The sequence below is a fragment of the Panthera leo genome, chromosome A1, assembly GCF_018350215.1.
Source record: "Panthera leo isolate Ple1 chromosome A1, P.leo_Ple1_pat1.1, whole genome shotgun sequence".
NCBI lineage: Eukaryota > Metazoa > Chordata > Mammalia > Carnivora > Felidae > Panthera > Panthera leo.
This window is the reverse complement of record NC_056679.1, coordinates 89,427,407-89,446,985: the sequence shown is the minus strand read 5'-3', so window position 1 is coordinate 89,446,985 and position 19,579 is coordinate 89,427,407. Positions and strand designations below refer to the sequence as shown.

General features: G+C 48.9%; 1 protein-coding gene and 4 non-coding genes across 10 annotated transcripts; 3 read left to right on the top strand and 2 right to left on the bottom strand.

Moving 5' to 3' along the window:
- Nucleotides 1-951: 951 nt before the first annotated feature.
- TRNAK-CUU lies at nucleotides 952-1,024 on the bottom strand. The gene has a single exon. It is a non-coding gene; the product is annotated as a tRNA-Lys (tRNA).
- A 447-nt stretch (nucleotides 1,025-1,471) lies between these two features.
- Nucleotides 1,472-1,543, bottom strand: TRNAA-UGC. The gene has a single exon. It is a non-coding gene; the product is annotated as a tRNA-Ala (tRNA).
- Nucleotides 1,544-3,804: 2,261 nt separating this feature from the next.
- Nucleotides 3,805-12,475, top strand: LOC122215978 (E3 ubiquitin-protein ligase TRIM7). Of its 6 annotated transcripts, XM_042932124.1 has the most exons (8): nucleotides 3,808-4,556; nucleotides 5,487-5,582; nucleotides 7,992-8,222; nucleotides 9,430-9,452; nucleotides 9,746-9,861; nucleotides 10,342-10,377; nucleotides 10,616-10,724; nucleotides 11,785-11,933. In XM_042932124.1, the coding sequence occupies exons 1-8, from the start codon at nucleotides 4,050-4,052 to the stop codon at nucleotides 11,843-11,845; spliced, it is 1,179 nt and encodes a 392-aa protein (XP_042788058.1). In that variant the 5' UTR covers nucleotides 3,808-4,049; the 3' UTR covers nucleotides 11,846-11,933. The 6 variants fall into 6 exon arrangements, with proteins under 6 accessions (XP_042788080.1, XP_042788070.1, XP_042788058.1 ...); XM_042932103.1 differs by lacking the exon at nucleotides 10,616-10,724 and having other exon boundaries at nucleotides 3,881-4,556; nucleotides 11,785-12,475; XM_042932127.1 differs by lacking the exons at nucleotides 3,808-4,556; nucleotides 10,616-10,724 and adding an exon at nucleotides 4,948-4,974 and having other exon boundaries at nucleotides 11,785-12,475.
- Nucleotides 12,476-16,384: 3,909 nt separating this feature from the next.
- TRNAT-UGU lies at nucleotides 16,385-16,457 on the top strand. The gene has a single exon. It is a non-coding gene; the product is annotated as a tRNA-Thr (tRNA).
- A 2,524-nt stretch (nucleotides 16,458-18,981) lies between these two features.
- On the top strand, nucleotides 18,982-19,053 carry TRNAP-UGG. Its single transcript has one exon. It is a non-coding gene; the product is annotated as a tRNA-Pro (tRNA).
- Nucleotides 19,054-19,579: the final 526 nt, after the last annotated feature.

Here is a 19,579-nt window from a genome sequence, read left to right as displayed (position 1 = left end):
TTTTTATATATAGTTCAATTTTTGAACAGTACAGTTTGTAACCTACTCAAAAGATATTTAAAAACTTATTTTGTGGAATTCTGTGGAAAATGGTATAGTGATTCTTCAAAACTATTAAAAATAGAAATACCGTATGTTATAATACTGGAGTTAAAATTAAAAAGAAAAAAATAAACACCATATGGTAAGCAATTTCACTTCTAGGTATATCCCCAACAGAAGTGAAAGCAGGAACTCAAACAGGTATTTGCACACCGTTGCTAATAGCTTCATTATTCACAAGAGCCAAAAAATGGAAGGAAACTAACCAAGTGTTTGTAGACAGATGAACAGTTAAAAATAATGTAACATATGATGGAATATTAGCTTTAAAAAGAAAAAAATTTTGATACACACAGATGAACCCTGAAGACACTGTGCTAAGTGAAATAAGCCAGTCACAAAAGAACAAATATATGTATAAGGCCCCTAGAGTAGTGATAGAGATAGTGGAATGGTGGTTGCCAGGGGCTGGAGGAAGGAGAGAATGGAGATAGTATTTCCTGGATAGAGTTGCAGTTGGGGAAGACGAGAAAGTTTGGAGATGGATACTACACTTGATCTTCGCCAAAAGGCCGAGAAGCGATTGGAGATGGATAGATGGTGATTGCACAACAGTGTGAATGTGTGAAAAGCTACAGAACTGTACATGTAAAAACTATTGAAATGGTAAATTTTATTTTGCATATTTTAACTATTTTAAAAACTAATAATTTACATATACTTATATAAAATTCACTTTGCTAGCGGTAAAGCATAAATTAATCCATGAACAAAGGTATAGCTACAAAAAAAGGCCAATTGACTGCTGCACACAGGAAATTTCCAGAATGAGGTTTTTGTTGTCCCAGAACACAGAGGTAGAGAACCAGTTGTCATTAGTTGAAATACAAGAAAAGAAGACACACTGCGCGCCCAACGTGGGGCTCGAACCCACGACCCTGAGATTAAGAGTCTCATGCTCTACCGACTGAGCTAGCCGGGCGGCTAGGGAGAGCGTCTCAACAATTCTTACTTCAAGGTAAATTCAGGCTGTTTGTGGCTCCAAATTTAAAGGTCGGTTTAGTTGTAATCTAATCAAATGGTTCCTTAGCCCGGGGAACGTAAAGCCTCTAGATCATGCCTGACTGCCCCTCCCACCTAGGTCTGGTTTCTGTTTACTCTGGTCTCCCTGCGACCTAAACTTTTTCCATTCCCGGAAAGCGCACGGGGCGAAGGACGGCAAACGCATTCTTTCTATTGCGCTGGCATGCTCACTCTGATACTTTAATCTGGAGTTCAGAGGTGGTATCTGGGAATTCGAGTAGGTGGGTCCCACGGTCGCCCCCTCCAACCTGTGCAAACTCCAAGATAGGAAGTTTGTCCCCCAGGCTTTGCAAACACGCCTAGTTTCAAAACTTAATGAAAAAGAGGGTTTCACGCAAACCCGCGCTGGAGATGCCGGGGATCGAACCCGGGGCCTCATACATGCAAAGCATGCGCTCTACCACTGAGCTACATCCCCACCTGGCCTAGTAGCTCTCTACATGCTCTCTTGACTGTATATTAGCACAGAGAGCGGCTGCGCAAATGGCGGAGCGAGATAACCCAGATGCTGCAAAGCGGGTACCGTAACGCTTGGAGCTGTGTTTCCGAGTCCTCCACTGTCCCCACTGAGGGGACGTTCGCTGGAAGAACAGAGCCAGAATAAACACCTGAAGGCAGGGGGGAAGTCATTGGGCACAATGCCCCAAATGAACTGTGATCCGAAAAAGTGAAGTAAGGAAGACTGTGTGCAGACTGCTACGTTTGTTAAACAAAAAGAAAGGGAGTGTAGTAATTCAGAATTGCAAAGTTGATCGCTTGGGATGGGGAGGAGACTCGAGCGTAGACAGTGGACACACTTTTCGCTGTGAACTGCTGTGTATATCTGAATTTTGAACAATGTTAAATCAGTTCATTCCAAGAAAACTTTATCGATCGCTTACTATGTGCCAAGAACTGCTCTAGAAATCTGGGGGTCCAGCCGCGAACAAAACTGACACAGTCATCCCCTTCAATAGCTCAAATTCCAGAGGAGGGAGTAGAGTGTTAGAAAATAGAGCCCGCGTTGAAGATTAAAGTGCGGCAAGGTGCGATTTTAAACAGTGTGGTGGGGGCAGGCTTCGCTGAGAGGTTATTTGAAACAAGGCTTGAAAGAGGTGAGAAGTAAGCCATGCAAGTATGGGAAAAGAGAAGTCCAAATAATGGTAAAAGCCAGTTCAAAGGCCCTGAGATAGGATCTTGCTGGCATGGTGCAGGAATAGCAAGGAGGTCCATATGGAAAGAGAGGAGTCAACAGAGGAGAGTGACAAGAGATGCGGATAGAGAGGCTGGGTGCAGGGTATGGGGTCAAAGAATGGATAGGGCCTTTGGAGGACTGTAAAGACTTTGACTTTGAGAAGTGGGAGCCAATGGAGGGTTTGAGCAGAGGAGAACTTAACATTAATCTGACTTAACATTTTAACAGGACTGTTCTCACAGCTGGGTGGAGAAGACAAGGTAGAACAATGTGACAGAAGGGGAGAGAATTGTGATCATCAGATCATTGGAAATGGTGCAGTGGAGGACGTGAGAGAGGGAGGACACACTGAGGAACTGAGGGTGGAGTGTGGGCAATGTATTCCTCTTGGGAGTCATAGAGGACTCCCCAGTTTGGCCTCAGCATCTGAAGGGATGGAGTTGCTGTTAAATGGGGTGGGGTGGGGAAGACTGTGGAAGGAACAGGTGGAGAAGCAGATTAGAAATACAGTTGTGGATACAGTGAATGCGAAGTGATATTCCTTAGGACATGCTGCCCGGGGTTGGATGTGGGAGCCAGGCATCCTAAGGGAACCTGGGTGGGGATGTGTACTGTGGCATCCACAAGGAGAGGGTATTTCAAACCAAGAAAGTGGAAGAGATCACAAGTGAGGATAGACGGAGGTCCAAGGGCTGAGCAAGTGCGGGGAGAGGAGGAGGAAACCACAAGAGAGACCAAGAAAAAGGTAGGAGGCCAGGGATGTGGGTGGAGAGCCAGGGAGTACAGTAACCTGGAAGGTGCCAGGAAAGAGTGTCAGCAAGGAGGAAGCATCAGAGAAGAGGGCAGATGAGGTGAGGCCGGAGAAGGAGCCTATGCCTTTAGGTTAGGATCGCTGAGGTTACTGGTGACCTTGACAAGAGCGGTTTCTGAGGAGGGTGGTCGCTAAAGCCTGCCCTGAGTGGCCTCCAGAGGGAATGAGGAAAGGTGGTGGAAACAAATACATCAGGTAGTTCTGGAGGGACAGTAGAGGGTTGAGTTATTTGGGAGGGAGATTAAAGTGGGAAAATTCATTGTAAATGTATTATTTATTCAAAGCCAAAAATTAAATAAAGAATAAACAAGGGGGAGAACAACAGTGGGAAATAGATACTATGCCAGGCTTGGGGGTGGGGGCAAGAGCCAGGTTCCAGACACTAAATTTAGGTCAGCACAGGACCAGGACAAACCTGCACTCTGGGAACCTGACACTGTGGCCCGGGCGCTAGGCCCAAGGCCTGGCCCTGCTGGGTTGGCCTCAGGCGGCCACGATGAGTTGTGCCCGGCTGGGTGTGGGCTCCCACCTGTCCGGGCCTGTTTCCCACGGCTGCCTGGGCCAGGCTGTGGGTGGCTTAGAGAGGACTGCTGACGGGCTGGGCTAGGGGGGGCGACAGAGAGAGGGCGCCAGGGGACCGAGGAGGCCGCAGACCAAAGCCAGTGATTGAGTGGCCCAGAGCAGAGGTGCAGGGAGCTGGCCGGCGCTTGGATCCAGTCGAGCAGTGCGGTCTGGCCCGCCCACAACTCTCATTCTTCTCTCCGCTTCCCGGCCCGGCCAGCCCTCAGCTTACGTCTCCGCCTGCCCGGCGTCAGCCCCGCCCTTCCTCTCCTAGTGGGTGCTCGGAGGCCCCTACTGGGTCTCCCCACTCCGAGCCGCGAACTGTCGGGTCCCTCGGCTTCTCCAGCACTGCTGGACTTAAGTGCGCTAAGGAAGCGCATGGCGGCGGTGGGGCCGCGGACTGGCCCCGGCTCCGGGGCCGAGGCGCTGGCACTGGCGGCAGAGCTGCAGGGCGAGGCCACATGTTCTATCTGCCTGGAGCTCTTCCGCGAGCCCGTATCCGTCGAGTGCGGTCACAGCTTCTGCCGCTCCTGTATCGCGCGCTGTTGGGAGCGCCCCGGCACAGGAACGACCACAGTGCCGCGCGCGCTGCCTTGTCCGCTGCCCTGCCCACAGTGTAGAGAGCCCGTGCGTCCCGGCCAGCTGCGGCCCAACAGGCAGCTGGCCTCAGTGGCCACGCTGCTGCGGCGCTTCAGCCTGCCTGCGGCCGCGCCAGGAGAACACCGGCCCCCGGAGGCGGCGGTGGCCGGGTGCGTACAGCATGGTGAACCGCTCAAGCTCTACTGCCAGGACGACGGACGCGCCATTTGCGTGGTGTGCGACCGCGCCCGCGAACACCGCGCGCACGCAGTGTTGCCGCTAGACGAGGCTGTGCAGGAAGCTAAGGTGAGGGCGGACCCCACCCATGCAGAGCCTCAGGACCCCAGTTCGGGTCCTGTCTTCCCGCGCAGACAGTGCAGACCTCTGGCAGGCAGGCAGGCAGGCAGGCAGGATACCCAGGTGAGACCCTGCCTCTTTCTTCCTGTTCCACTGGCTCTGGGACTGATTGCAGCACTCGCTGGGTCACCCACACACAACCAGTACCATCCTCCCACCCACCTCGAGCTTCCCTCTGGTCTCCCTACTGGATCGCCTAATTGATGCCCCCAGATTTCGCGATTTTCTTTCTGTCTGTCCCTGGCTTCTAGCGGTGTCTCCGTCACACCCCCACTTCCTCTGCCCCCATTCTCAGCCCCCGCCCTTTCCCTGGGCGTGGCTCTGTGCAATGTCCCCGCGTCCTGGAGTGGGACGACCTTCCAAAAAGGTTGGGGTAAGGCAGTGGGTGACTTCTGGGTTGAATAGAGCACCAAAAGCTGTCTTTGGTTGTGTCAAAGATATGGGTTTGAGGCACTTCTCTTTCCCACTTCCTTACTGGGGTGTGCACGGAGGCTTCAGGCACACAGCCCCCAGTTTTTCTTTACTCCTTAATCCGCTCCAGCACTCCCTCCCAGACGTCTTTCTGATGGTGATTAAGAGATCAGAGGACAAAACTAGGCAGGTTGGGCTGCCAAAGGGCCTGCATTTCAGCCAGGATTGTGCACAGATGGTTGGGGAAGTGAGACCTTGAGGTCTTTGGAGTCACCTTTCAATTGCCCCGTACCCCTATGTGCGTCTGTGCAGGCTGTCAGCTATCCCAATGTCCAGACAGGTCTTCAACCTTGCCTCCTCCTCTTCAATTAATAGGGCCTTGTCTTTCTCCTGGATGGCTCCGGGAAGGCACATGTAGGGTTTCCAGAGTCCTCTTCCCATAATGTCTCCCTTCTCACTCTCCTGCAGGAGCTCCTGGAGTCTAGGCTGAAGGTCTTGAGGAAGGATCTGGAAGACTATGAGGTGTTTCGTTCCACGGAAGAGAAGGAGAGCAAGGAGCTCCTGGTGAGCAGGGCACTTTCCAGGTGGGCCCTCTTTGGGTGACAACAGAGGACCCCACCATCCTGGCATTGTATGTGCTGTCTTTAAAAAGAAGTGAAGAGTGAAAGTTGGAGGGGTGACAAATGTTAAAGGACAAAATCTGAGTAAAATTTGCAGTTCTTATTGGTTTTATTCAGTGATTCATGAACTGGGCAGTATCCCATCTAGCAGATAGAAAAAGAGCTCTGAAAAGCTATGCAAGCCAAGAGATTTTATAGGCAGTAGGGGGCAGGAACAAGGAAGTTATACTGGGCCAAAAAGCAGATGGATTATTGCAAGGTTACTTTCCCTGTTTGTCAGGTAGTTACCCAACTAATGCTGATCAGGTGACTCCTGATTGACTGGTTTAAGATTCTATTTCTGGGAGAACTGAAACTGTAATTAAGTCTCTGTTTCCTGTTGGGGGACTTAGCGTGAGTGACTCCATTTTGGGCCTTTTGTCTTTTTTTTTTTTCTTCTAAATATGAAATTTACTGTCAAATTGGTTTCCATACAACACCCAATGCTCATGCCAACAGGTGCCCTCCTCAATGCCCATCACCCACTTTCCCCTCCCTGCTACCCCCCCATCAATCCTCAGTTTATTCTCAGTTTTTAAGAGTCTCTTATGGTTTGCCTCCCTTCCTCTCTAACTTTGTTTTCCCCCTTCTGCTCCCCCATGGTCTTCTGTTAAGTTTCTCAGGATCCACATATAAGTGAAAACATATAGTATCTGTCTTTCTCTGTATGACTTATTTCACTTAGCATAACACTCTCCACTTCCATTCACGTTGCTACCAAAGGCCACATTTCATTCTTTCTCATTGCCAAGTAGTATTCCATTGTATATATAAACCACATCTTCTTTATCCATTCATCAGTTGATGGACATTTAGGCTCTTTCCATAATTTGGCTATTGTTGAAAGTGCTGCTATAAACATTGGGGTACAAGTGCCCCTATGCATCAGCACTCCTGTATCCCGTGGGTAAATTCCTAGCAGTGCTATTGCTGGGTCATAGGGTAGATCTGTTTTTAATTTTTTGAGGAACCTCCACACTGTTTTCCAGAGTGGCTGCACCAGTTTGCATTCCCACCAACAGGGCAAGACGGTTCCCGTTTCTCCACATCCTCTCCAGCATCTATAGTCTCCTGATTTGTTCATTTTAGCCACTCTGACTGGCGTGAGGTGGTATCTCAGTGTGGTTTTGATTTGTATTTCCCTGATGAGGAGCGACGTTGAGCATCTTTTCATGTGTCTGTTGGCCATCTGGATGTCTTCTTTAGAGAAGTGTCTATTCATGTTTTCTGCCCATTTCTTCACTGGATTATTTGTTTTTTGGGTGTGGAGTTTGGTGAGTTCTTTATAGATTTTGGATACTAGCCCTTTGTACAATATGTCATTTGCAAATATCTTTTCCCATTCCGTTGGCTGTCTTTTAGTTTTGTTGATTGTTTTCTTTACAGTGCAGAAACTTTTTATCTTCATGAGGTCCCAATAGTTCATTTTTGCTTTTAATTCCCTTGCCTTTTGGGATGTGTCAAGTAAATTGCTGCGGCTGAGGTCAGAGAGGTTTTTTCCTGCTTTCCCCTCTAGGGTTTTGATGGTTTCCTGTCTCACATTCAGGTCCTTTTTCCATTTTGAGTTTATTTTTGTGAATAGTGTAGGAAAGTGGTCTAGTTTCATTCTTCTGCATGTTGCTGTCCAGTTCTCCCAGCACCATTTGTTAAAGAGACTGTCTTTTTTCCATTGGATATTCTTTCCTTCTTTGTCAAAGATTAGTTGACCATACTTTTGTGGGTCCAATTCTGGAGGCTCTATTCTATTCCATTGGTCTATGTGTCTGTTTTTGTGCCAATACCATGCTGTCTTGATGATTACAGCTTTGTAGTAGAGGCTAAAGTCTGGGATTGTGATACCTCCCACTTTAGTCTTCTTCTTCAGTATTACTTTGGCTATGTGGGGTCTTTTGTGGTTCCATACAAATTTTAGGATGGTTTTTAACTCAAAATAAATGTGTTCGGGGGTGGGAGGGAGTGACCTCAGTTTAATTCTTGCAGTGGCTCTAGGAGGCACTAATTTATCCCTCCTACTTTTCAAATGAGGAAACTGCAGCCCAGGGTGGTTCTGAGGCAAGTATAAGTTGCCCTAGATTGATGGGAGAGCACATCTGTGACAGGGGACATGAGAGCATGTGTTGAAGCTGCTCTGCACTCAGAGGTGGGATATTTAAATTAGAGGCTGTGCTTGGTGGGTATGTGTAGTTGAGTCTCTGACCCCTGACCAGTGAGGGGGACGGAACTTTGTCCTGTGGGATGGCTCAGAGTCTCCTGTCCAAATGCCACATCTTGATGCCTGTGCCCCATTGCCTCTCCAACTTCTCTCCTGAGACAGAAGCAGATGGCAGCTGAGCGAGAGAAGGTGGGTGCAGAGTTCCAGGCTCTGCGGGCCTTCCTGGTGGAGCAGGAGGGCCGGCTCCTGGGCCGCCTGGAGGAGCTGTCACGGGAGGTGACACAGAAGCAAAATGAGAACATAGCTCAGCTTGAGGGTGAAATCACCCAGCTCTCCAAGCTCAGCAGCCATATCCAGGAGACATCTCGAAAGCCTGACCTTGACTTTCTTCAGGTGAGTCTGGCTTGGCCAGAGGTATGGATCATTTATCCTAAGGCTTCATAAACAGTGAGAACAGAGTTAGATCCTGTGAGTTTAGTAGAATCACATACTCAAGCAGAAGGGGACTGGAGAAAACTGCCCTGATTCTTCTGGGGTTAAAGGTCTAAAAAGTTGTGATAAAAATTTCTTGACCTCGAGTCACAATAAAGATCTTACTGGCTTTACTCAACGACATGAATTGAGCAACATCCAATCTAGCAGACAGAAAGGAGTTCCAAAGAGCTATATGCAAGGCTTATGTCATATTCCAGGATGTAAACCTTATGCCAAAAGTCTCATAAAATAATACTTTACTACTCCGGATGTACTTTGACATTTTCTATTCTATTTCCTTTTAAAATAAATAGTCACACTCTCTCCCTCCTTCCCCTGCTCATTCTCTCAATATTTATTAATATTACTAATATTATTAATAAACTTTAAAAAGGGGGGGGGGTTGGGTGGCTCACTTGGTTAAGCTTCAGACTCTTGATTTCAGCTCAGGTCATGATCTCATGGTTGGTGGGATCAAGTCCCGTATGGATCTGCAGTGACAGCAAGGAGCCTGCTTGGGATTCTCTCTCCCTCACTCTCTGCCCTTCCCCCACTTGCTCATGGGCTCTCTCAAAATAAATAAATAGTCACAATCCACAAATTGGTCAAGAATAGGCATTTGAAAGGTGCTGGTATGAGTAACCAGTCATTGCATAAGAGCTGTGACTTATCTGGGGTGGTGTAGAGAGGGTAGGCAACACTGGATCCCAGCACAAAGCTCCAGTGATGATTCTGTAATGAAGAGAGCATTTGCAAAGCTGTGGGCAGAGAGTTGATAAAACACCCAGAAACCAGGCACAGCAGGAAGCCATTGACACCTGGGCCCATAAAGGTGGTAGGGAGTGGTAGTACACCTTATTGCTTATTCCTCTGGGGGTACCTAGATCCCTGGGTGCCTTGGTTGGCCAAGGCTCTGACTCTTGATCTCAGATCAGGTCTTGATCTCAAGGTTGTGAGTTCAAGCCCCACCTTGGGCTATAAACTGCTTGTGGAGCCTACTAAAAAAATAAAAATATAAAAAGTTGCATATTCCTCTGGAAGCAGCACAAGGGGTCAGTTTTATTTTCTCAAAAGTAACTGGAGGTTACCTGGTGCTGATTTGGCTTTCTTTTATCTTTCTTTCCAGGAATTCAAAAACACACTAAGCAGGTGAGTGGACCTAAGATTTCCTTAGGTCTTTCCAAGCTGGCTCTTCTTCTTTTCCACTGAGCTCTCTCTCTTCATCCCCTCATCCCTGACCTCACACTCCCAATTCCCACATTGCCTTACCTATGTACCTTCTAAGGCAAATGTCCACCTGCCTGGCTGTGGATATTCTGCTGCAAGATCAGCCTCTCTTTTTCTACCTCTCCCCACCAAGAGGACCTTACCATCCTAATTGTCACAGCCTGGTGGGAGTGGGACAGTGTTTGTGGGCCTTCCTCAGGCTCTTTGTCCTGCAGATGCAGCAATGTGCCTGGTCCCAAGCCAACCACAGTCTCTTCTGAGATGAAGAATAAAGTCTGGAATGTTTCCCTCAAGACCTTTGTCTTAAAGGGGCTGCTCAAGAAGTTCAAAGGTAGGGCCTGTTCTTGGGGTTGGGCCATGCAGTGCTGGTGGCCATGGTGTGTTTCTGGTAGTTTGGGGGCCCAGGAATGTGTCTTTCCAGAAGGTTTGTTAGAAAATAGGAGCTAGGGTGTGTCAAGGACAGATTGGTGCAGGGAGATGGTGGTGGCAAATCCATTCAGCAGCCCCTGCTCCCAGAGCACAAAGATTCCCCCAGGGACAGGCAGGGTAGAGGGCTACTGGGGCAAGAAGAAGGATGAGGAGGGAGAGCTCAGCTCAGACTAGCTCAGGCAAAAGAGAGGGAAGTGGAAGAGGTAGAGCTAGGATACTGCCCCTTCTTGACCCCTCACACTTGACCCAGTGTCTACACATCAACTCTCAGCCTTCGGGGTATCTGGCTGTAAATGTCAGAGGAGGTGATATTCACCATCATTGCCAGATAGACAATCTTCTGAGTCATTTACGAATATCCTGCTTTGTTTCTCCTCCTCAGAGGATCTTCGGGGAGAGCTAGAGAAAGAGGAGAAAGGTAAGATGGTTCTTGTGATAGTGATTTCCCATTATTTGGCCATGTAGAGAATCCACTGCCTCCCCATGATTGTTTCTCTGGGCTTTGTGAATGGCTGGTTCCTTCTACCTGCCTGCCTCTGCCCTCCCCTCATCCTTGCCTCCCAGTTCTGGCTCCCTCAGGCCTCAGTGGGACCTGTAGGCCTATAAATTGCGGACCAGTCACCTGGATGAGCCTCTCTCCCCATTCCCCCTTCCAGACAAACAGAGACCTCTCCTGGGGACAGGGCTTGTGTGCAGGGGTCAGGCAAAGCAGGAAGAGATTGAAGACAGGAAGGGAGGAGGTTCTTACTACTGCAGAGCTCTGGGGTGAGTGGGATCCAACTCTGCAGGAGGGCAGAGGGGGGCACATATTCATGATGCTAATGATTGATCAAGCTATGTCAGAATTTACCATGGAAGGATCTAAACCAAGTCAGATCATGACCCTCCTCTGCACAGAACCCTAGGACAGCCCCTCTCATTCAATAATGTCCTCTCTATGGCCTTCAAGGCTTCATAGGCTCTGAACTCACTGCACATTCTCCCTCTAGCTTACTCTGTGCAGCCACAACAAGTGCTCTTTGCTGCTTCTGAAATGCACTAAGCACACCCCCACCTCAGAGCATTTGCACTGCACTGGCTGGCCTCAGCCTTGAATATACTTCCTCTAGACAGCTACATGCCTGGCTTCCTCACCTCCTTTATGTCTTTGCTCAAATGCATACCTAGGCCTTTTCACCTTCCCTGGCCACTCTAATTGAAATTACAGCCTTCTCTTCTGACTCCTCTTATTGTCCATGTTCACCATTTATTGTCTCTTCTTTCCTTCCCCCCAGAAAGGAAGCTACAGGAGGGCAGGGATACTGAACCGTGGGATTCCCAGGGCCTAGAATAGTCCTAGAACATAGTACTTATGACAAGTGTGCATATTTTAAGTTTTTATTATGAAAAAATTTAAATATATACAAAAGTAGAGAGAAGATCATAATGAATATTATGTTCTCATCATAGACCTTCAGCTGATATTTTTCATAAACGCCCCTACCCGCTTCTTCCCACTGGATTATTTGGAAGCAAATCATGGATAAGTTATTTCCATAAATATCAGTATGTTATCTCTAAAGATAGACTTAAAAAAACCCCACAAAGCCATAATCACAATTAGAAAAAGTAATGCTTCTTTCCAATACCTAGTGTTTGAAATTCTCCAGTTGTCTTTTAAATTGTATTTGTCGATCTGTTCTAATTGTGATCCAAAGTAGGTTCACACATTCCTTTTGTTTGGCTTCCACTTGTACATGTTTTGGGGGGATGGTGGAGGAGAAGTAACTGACGGGAGCTGGGGAGAGGGCTTGCATGGGACATCTCTCCCTGTCTCTGCCTTCAGTGGAGCTGACCTTGGACCCCGACACTGCCAACCCCCGCCTCATCCTCTCTCTGGATCTTAAGAGCGTGCGCCTTGGACAGCGGGCGCAGGACTTGCCCTGCCACCCACGCCGCTTTGACACCAACACGCGAGTCTTGGCGTCCTGTGGTTTCTCCTCCGGGCGGCACCACTGGGAGGTGGAAGTGGGCTCCAAGGACGGCTGGGCCTTCGGCGTGGCGCGAGAGAGCGTGCGCCGCAAGGGCCTCACGCCCTTCACCCCTGAGGAGGGCGTCTGGGCACTGCAGCTCAACAGCGGGAAGTACTGGGCAGTGACTAGCCCTGAACGGACGCCCCTCAGCTGTGGCCACCTGTCCCGTGTGCGGGTGGCCCTGGATCTAGAGGTGGGGGCCGTGTCCTTCTACGCCGTGGAGGACATGCGCCACCTCTACACCTTCCGCGTCAACTTCCACGAGCGAGTGTTCCCCCTTTTCTCTGTCTGCTCCACCGGCACCTACTTGCGAATCTGGCCTTGAAAGTCTTTGGCCTCCCAGAGAGGGTGAATCAGTCGAGGGTGAATACCTCCTCATCCCGGCTGCCCATGGGAAGCAATGCTGCCTTCTGTCGGAGCCTCCTGGTTACTGTGGGCCTGCCTTCCAGATTGGCTCTGGGCTGCCTTGGAGGGGCTCCTGCAGACCACAACATTGGAGACAGAAAACGGGTGATTGTGGAAAAGGGTTCCGTGGTCAACTGAGTAGAAGAGAAGATGCCTTGGACCCTTGGCGCCTGTCCTCTGCCTGTTGTCGACATGTGGATTCAGCTAGCCTGAGCTGTGAGGACTTGGAGGTGGGTGAGGACAGGAGCCCAGCTATTGACAGAGGTGTTTCCCATCACTGGGACTTTCTACCTGGACTTAGCAGGGCCTCTGGGTCTGGAGCAATAGCAAGTACAGTGCTGTCCTCAGGTGCAAGGGGGCAGGTTCAGGCCCAGCCAGCCAAGTTCATGACCACTTCTGCTTTGCCTTCTTGTCAGCTTCTAGCTCTGCCTTCAGACGCCTGGATCCACCACTCAGGGAGGAGCATTGTACTCCCAGGTCAGAGAACAGCTTGGGACAGAACTGAAAGGAGATTCTTGACCTGTACATGAGAGGAAAGCCCAGGACAATGGCATTTATCATGGCTACCTTCCAATACCCCTTAATGATGATACAGAGTGATATGTACATCCTCTGCCACAGTGACAGCCATGTGTTCTCACACATGCCTAAACCCCTTTCAAACGCCAAAGTATAGTCTCCCTTGAGTAAGGAGACCAAAGGCTATGGGATTTTGAAACACAAAACAACACTTATAATTTTACAGATGCAACTAATATCAGCATGGGAATGCACAGAGCACAAACATGCCCCTGATATACCCTTCCTGGAACTTGTCAAATGTGTGCCAACAGCAGAGGACCCTGGTGCCAAGGTCTGCTCAGCCTGTGCCCTGGTGGGGTGTTATTCCCTTGGCTAATTGTTCCCGAGCTTCTGTTTGGGTGGGCTTCTGGGAGGGGGTTTTGGGCAGTTTCCTGTTTAGTGCTACCCAGGGAAGGGGGATGAGGAGATGGAAATACAAACTCTGAGCTCATTTCTAGGGTGGCTTAGCTCATTCTTGACTCCTCCAGTCTGAGTGCAAGAGCACAAGTAGTAGCGAAGGTTTCTGCTAGACTGGGTGATCAGGTGTGTTTAAATGTGTGAGGAATGTGTGCATGTATGTTTATATCTCAGATTGAGGGGGCAGGGGTTTGTGTGGATTTTGGAGAGCAGTTTTATCAGCTCATGTGTAGGTTTAGGTATTGCAAACAGACCTAGGTCAATTTGGTAATACCCTATTTTTCATTTGTTGTTAAATATTAGCCACTCCACATTTAGGTGAGGGTCATGGTTTTCCTCCCCCACTACCTAGCTAACTGGCTAGATGAATCTGTTTAGACAGATATGTTGGCATGTAGGGACAGTGACAATTGAATAACCTGGTCTGCAAGTGTCATGGGGTTTCTGTGCTCTGTCCCTGAGATGCTCCAAGCACACTTTGAATACAGGGGTCTTACAGGGGAGGCATGACACTGTTCTAGAGGCAGACACAGTGGACATAGCACCAGGAAATCTGAATCCAATGTCCTATGGGCCTGGGTCAGGATCATATAAGTGTCCAGCCTACAGTATAATTGTATCATTCCAGAGGGTGAATCCTATGTTGTGTTCATATATGGAGAAGTTCTAGAACACTGCAGCCAATCCATGTATTTGAATACTAGTCATTTCCACAAGGACCCCCCCCCCCCCCCTTTAACACTCACTTGCTAATTAAATCGCCTAATGTTATCGTCAAGCCCTGATATTATCTGGGTTTATATGGCTTTTGGACTGAGTGTCACAGTTACCTTTAAGGTCACATAACAACTGTGCTGAAGTATTGCAACACATATTACAGGTCACAGAAGGTGGGTGGCTGGTGGAGGTGCCTGTAGGGCCAGGTCTGGGGACTGTACGAGTGGCTGTCTGTGTGTATATTTTCAGCTTTTGTGTTTGTGAATGTGATTGTGTGTCTATCGAAGTATGTGTTTGCAGAGTTAATAACTACATAGACATCTATATATCTGAAGAAATATAACAACAGTTACAGTAACAATCACACATTGAGATGTTCTCTTTTGGTCAACAAGGCAATGCAGTGACTTTGGATGTCACAATGCTGATGTGAGGGTATGTGTGATTGTATGCAATTTTCTCTCCCATCCTTTGGGATCCTAAGATCTGTTAGGTGTTCAGGTCTCTGAAAGCAATGACTGGCTTAACTTGGGTCCTTCTGACCCCACCCATTAGTCCCAGATGCTTGTGAATTGCATGAGCTAGTTCCCTGACAACAGACCCTTAAATGGTTCCTCAGCATACAGACTTGAGGGTGCCCATGGATCTAAGTCACCTGGCCTTGCAGGGACCATAAAGCAGATTGGGCCACCAGGGAAAGGTCCATCACTTACAGCAGTCACTTTCTTTTTTTTTAATTTAAAATTTTACTTTGAGTTGGTTAACATAAAGTGTTATATTAGTTTCAGGTGTACAATATAGTTAATTCAACACCATACATCACCCTGTACTCATCATGACAGGTGTATTATTTAATCCCCATCACCTATTTAATCCATCCTCCCCTCCCCTCTCCTCTGATCACCATGAGTTCATTCTCTGTAGTTAAGAGTCTGTTTCTTGATCTTATTTTTTTCCTTTTGCTCACTTGATTTGTTTCTTAAATTCCACACACGAGTGAAATCATATGGTATTTGCCTTTCTCTGACTTATTTCACTTAACATTATACTCTCTAGCTCCATCCATGTGCTTGCAAATGGCAAAATTTCATTCCTTTCTATGGCTGAGTAACATTCCATTGTATATATATACCACTTCTTCTTTACCCATTCATCAATGATGGACACTTGGGCTGCTTCCATATCTTGTACAGCCGCAACTTCCTGACCATTGCAGGGCTAGGGCTCCTGTCTCTCACCTGGGCTCTCACCCTGCTCTCTATCCCCTGGGCTTTTAGGGACTCTTACAGAACCAGCACCTCCAGAGTTGAGGTGGGCCCCAAAGGTTGCCTTTTCCTTTATTTTTTTTAACTATTTGAAAGTTTTTATTTTTTTATTTTTTATTTTATTTTTTTTAATATGAAATTTATTGTCAAATTGGTTTCTATAGAACACCCAGTGCTCAACCCAACAGGTGCCCTCCTCAATACCCATCACCCACCTTCATCAACCCTCAGTTTGTTTTCAGTTTTTAACAGTCTCTTATGTTTTGGCTCCCTCCCTCTCTAACCTCTTTTTTTTTTTTTTTCTTCCCCTCCTCCATGGTTTTCTATTAAGTTTCTCAGGATCCACATAAGAGTGAAAACATATGGTTATCTGTCTTTCTCTGTATGACTTATTTCACTTAGCATAACACTCTCCAGTTCCATCCAGGTTGCTACAAAAGGTTGCCTTTTCCTAACTTGCCTAAAGGTGCCTCAGGGGCTAGGGAACCCCACGCCTGATCCAGTCCTTTTCCCACCAGCACCTCCTCACGCTCTGACCTTCTGATTTTTCCAACACCCTCTCTCAGCCTCTCACTCACTGCCCACTGACAGCCCACCTTACCAGCCCGGACCTGGATTCCTTCGGAACAGGCCTACTGACACCCTTACCCTAGCTCCTCCCTCGCAGCCCTGACCTTGGACTCATTCTCATACAGAATAAGCCTTGGACCTATCTATCCAACTCGTCTTTGCCCCCGACTCCCAAGCCCGAGAAAGACCTCGGGTCTTCCTACAGCTCCGCCCACTGGAGGCCCCGCCCCCGCCCACGTCGGGTAATACTCTCACCCTATCTCTCACACGATCTGCCCTGTCTCCCAGGATTTGCGGTTTGGCCTGCCGCACTGACACTGAAGTACCTGGAGAGGCAGCGAGGGCCCAACTGGGCCCTAGTTGGTGGAGAGACACCGGCCGGCTTGTTACTACTTAGCTCCTTCCTGTGGTTCATTGCGGCTGCGCGGCAGACGATGACAGCATCAAGTATTCTTGCGCAGAAGCGAAGATTACGGTTGGCTCCATAGCTCAGGGGTTAGAGCACTGGTCTTGTAAACCAGGGGTCGCGAGTTCAAATCTCGCTGGGGCCTGCTGGTGCGTGTTTTTTTCCCCACCCTTTCCTCAAAGGTGGAAAAGCGGAAGATGCTTGAGCCAACACGAATTTCCGCTTTTCTTAGAGACCAGGCCTTAGGCGGAGCTGCCTGTTCCTTGACACTTAGATGCCCACCGACTAAAAGTGGCTTTACTTTTTGAAGAACCAAACCCACTGCGTCCGTGACCTTTCGATCACAGGCTCCGCTGGCTCCGCGCGTCTTCTCCACAGCGGTCCTTCGCTGGTATGCTTCGCAGGCTCTCTGCAAGTTCGTGGAAGGTCTTTCCGTTCCCCTCCTCTCACCTACTCAGGCCAGGGAGTCGCCCTGGTCTCTGTCTTCTTCGTTAAGTGGGGACCACCTGTCTGTGCCCACCTCTTCACAACGCACCCTGGGAATCTATTTTAGTCTGGAGGGGGACTAGGTTTAAGGCTTATCCTTGGCTCGCCATTGCTCTCCACAATCTAGCTTCCATAGTGAGGTGGTTGTCCAGTAGGGCAGGAACATAGGGTCAACGAATTCCAGGACCCCGGGACGCGCAGGTGCCGGAAGATGCTGGTACGCTCCTGGCCTATCCTGGGCGTGTCTGTTCGGGTCTTGAAGCACTCTTGGCTCTTTGGATGGGAGCCGGCCGGTGCAAAGGCCTGTGGCCCCCATCCACCACGCTCCCTACCGGCTTACTCCCTTTGCCTCTTCTCCGGCGTCTACCCAGGTTTCCGCAAGCGGTTTTCTCCACTCTGTTGCCCCAGGCCGGGGTTGTTTTCGAAACCCGAATCGCGATAGAGTGCTGCCAGGAGTCAGCCGCGTCCCCACGTGGGGACTTTTCTGAAGGTCCCGTTTGACTTGGAGAGAGGACTCTTGCGGGCTGGGATAGCGCGGCGGGGCATGGTCACGCCTCTGCCTGAGCCACGGCTGCCTAGTAGTGCGGGCGAAAGCCGTGGCGGGATGGTGCCCTAGACCCTCCGTGAGCCTGGCTCTGCCTATCTGGCAGCGCCCCAGTTGTTCACTGGGGATTTAGTTTCATTTTGTACACTTGACTTCCTTTAACAGCATAAATAAATAAATAAATCAAAGTCAGAAGGTCAGCAGTTGTGTTTTTATTGTTTTGTTTAAAAGAAAAACTAAATGGTTAAAACAAGACCGGAAGTAAATGGGACAATTATAGTCTTTAGGGCAGGTGTTACTAATTGTGGAAGTTTGTACTTTTCTTTATATAATTCCATAGAGAAGAGAAGCAAATGCTTACGACACGGAGGTGGTAGTAACGCAGGCCGAGGACACACGGTGGCTTAGGGCAGAAGAGAGCCCATCTAACGCTTTATGCGTCTCGAAAAGAGACGAGGACAACGCCAACGCCTTGTGGCGAAGAGGCGGGTTAGCATTGTGTTTTCCAAGGAAAAGTCCGAGAGGAGCAGCGAATGGAGCGGTCAATGCAGAGGGATGAGCAAGATCGTGGAGTGGCAGTAGATAAAATAGCACTTTTTTCCTTGGAGGAGGTTAACCACCATTCGTCTCCCACTCATTTTTTATAACTGCCGTTGTGTAGGAAATTTCTTTGCTGGCTGCACAAAAATAAACCTTTGGACCAGCTCTGAGTGGATTTTCGTGAATTTTACAGCAGGAAATCAGAATCACTGGTTTTTGTTTTTTTACTACTGAATAATCCAGCGCAGTTAAAGTCTTTTTAGGGAAAGCAAGCCTGAGACGAGGGAGGACAGCGCCCGCACAGCCCAGGACCCTGGTTTGGCGGGAGCCGATGGCTGCTTCAGTGCAATCTCGGGACAAAGCTTCGGGGACGGAGAGCCGGGGCATTCAGCCTGCGGGCCCAGTGTGCGCGCGCGCTCTAGTGCAAGCCTACAGGGCTGCGCAACCACCACTTCAGCCAGCCACCCCAAGGGAGCGGGGTTTCCGGTCATCTTGTTTCCGCCTTACACTTCCCTACATTTTGTGAAGCTTTTGCAAATAAGGGTGTGTTGCTTTTCATGTTTTCATAAAACAATAAAAGAAAAGCTCTCTCCCTTTTACCAGGCGCCCCACCTGAAGGGACTACTACCTCGACTTCATTTCGCTTGTGGCGGCTCAGGACCCAGTCAGTCCCGCGTCCCCTCCAAATCCCGCGCGCGGTCTCTCCAGGAGCCCTGGGCTTCTCCCGGCCTCTGAGCCCAGACCCTGGGCCTCCAGACTTGAGCCTTGCTTGGGCTCCCTTGGGCAGGGGCTCCCAGTCCCCAAAGCGGAAAGTTGCCCCTGCCTGCTGCTCCTACCTGCTGCTAGTGAGGCACTCCTTAGGATTCCAGATTACATACAGAGGGACCAAGGGACACGGACCATTTACGCTGGGCGAGCTACCTACGGATGAGATTAATGGCAGATGCCCAGACTGTGGAGTAGGGATGCGTTGGGTGTGGGAGACTCAGATCCAGAGAGCAATTTCAATATGTCAAAAATAAAAGTCTCCGTCGGTGATAAAAATTACTTCTTGGAGAATCTGATTATGAGTTGAGCAAAAAACAGTTAAACACGAAGTGGCTCGTTGGTCTAGGGGTATGATTCTCGCTTTGGGTGCGAGAGGTCCCGGGTTCAAATCCCGGACGAGCCCACTTTTTCAATTCTACTTTCTAGCTAGGTCCCTTATATCGATGGTTTTGTCCTTGAACAGAGTTGGCATACCAAGAGCTCTGAGTGTCCTGCGGTTTAGTAAGAAGAGCAGGTAGGAGAGTGAGTGAGCCGTTCCAGAACTGAGGGTCGCAGGTGAAGGGTTGGGTGCAGAACCGTTCGCCTTTGTTTTCCGCCAGCATGGGACCTGGAACCATCTTTTCTCAGTCGTAGAACTTTGCATCTAGTGTACCCAAGGAGGCTCTCTTAATCATCAAAGGTCTTACAGGGATTCTCCAGCCGGAAGTTTCCGTAGTGTAGTGGTTATCACGTTCGCTTAATACGCGTGGAAGTTCTCGGTTCAAAGCTGGGCCATAGCAATGTGTGGGGCTTCCCCTGCCACTTTTCTTCTTACTACTTAACATTTGGAGACTCTGTAAATCAAACTTGGTCCTGATTTAGAACATCCACCATCATCAACTACTTGCAATTTACTACATTGGGGTACACTTGGAGACTCTATGGGACAT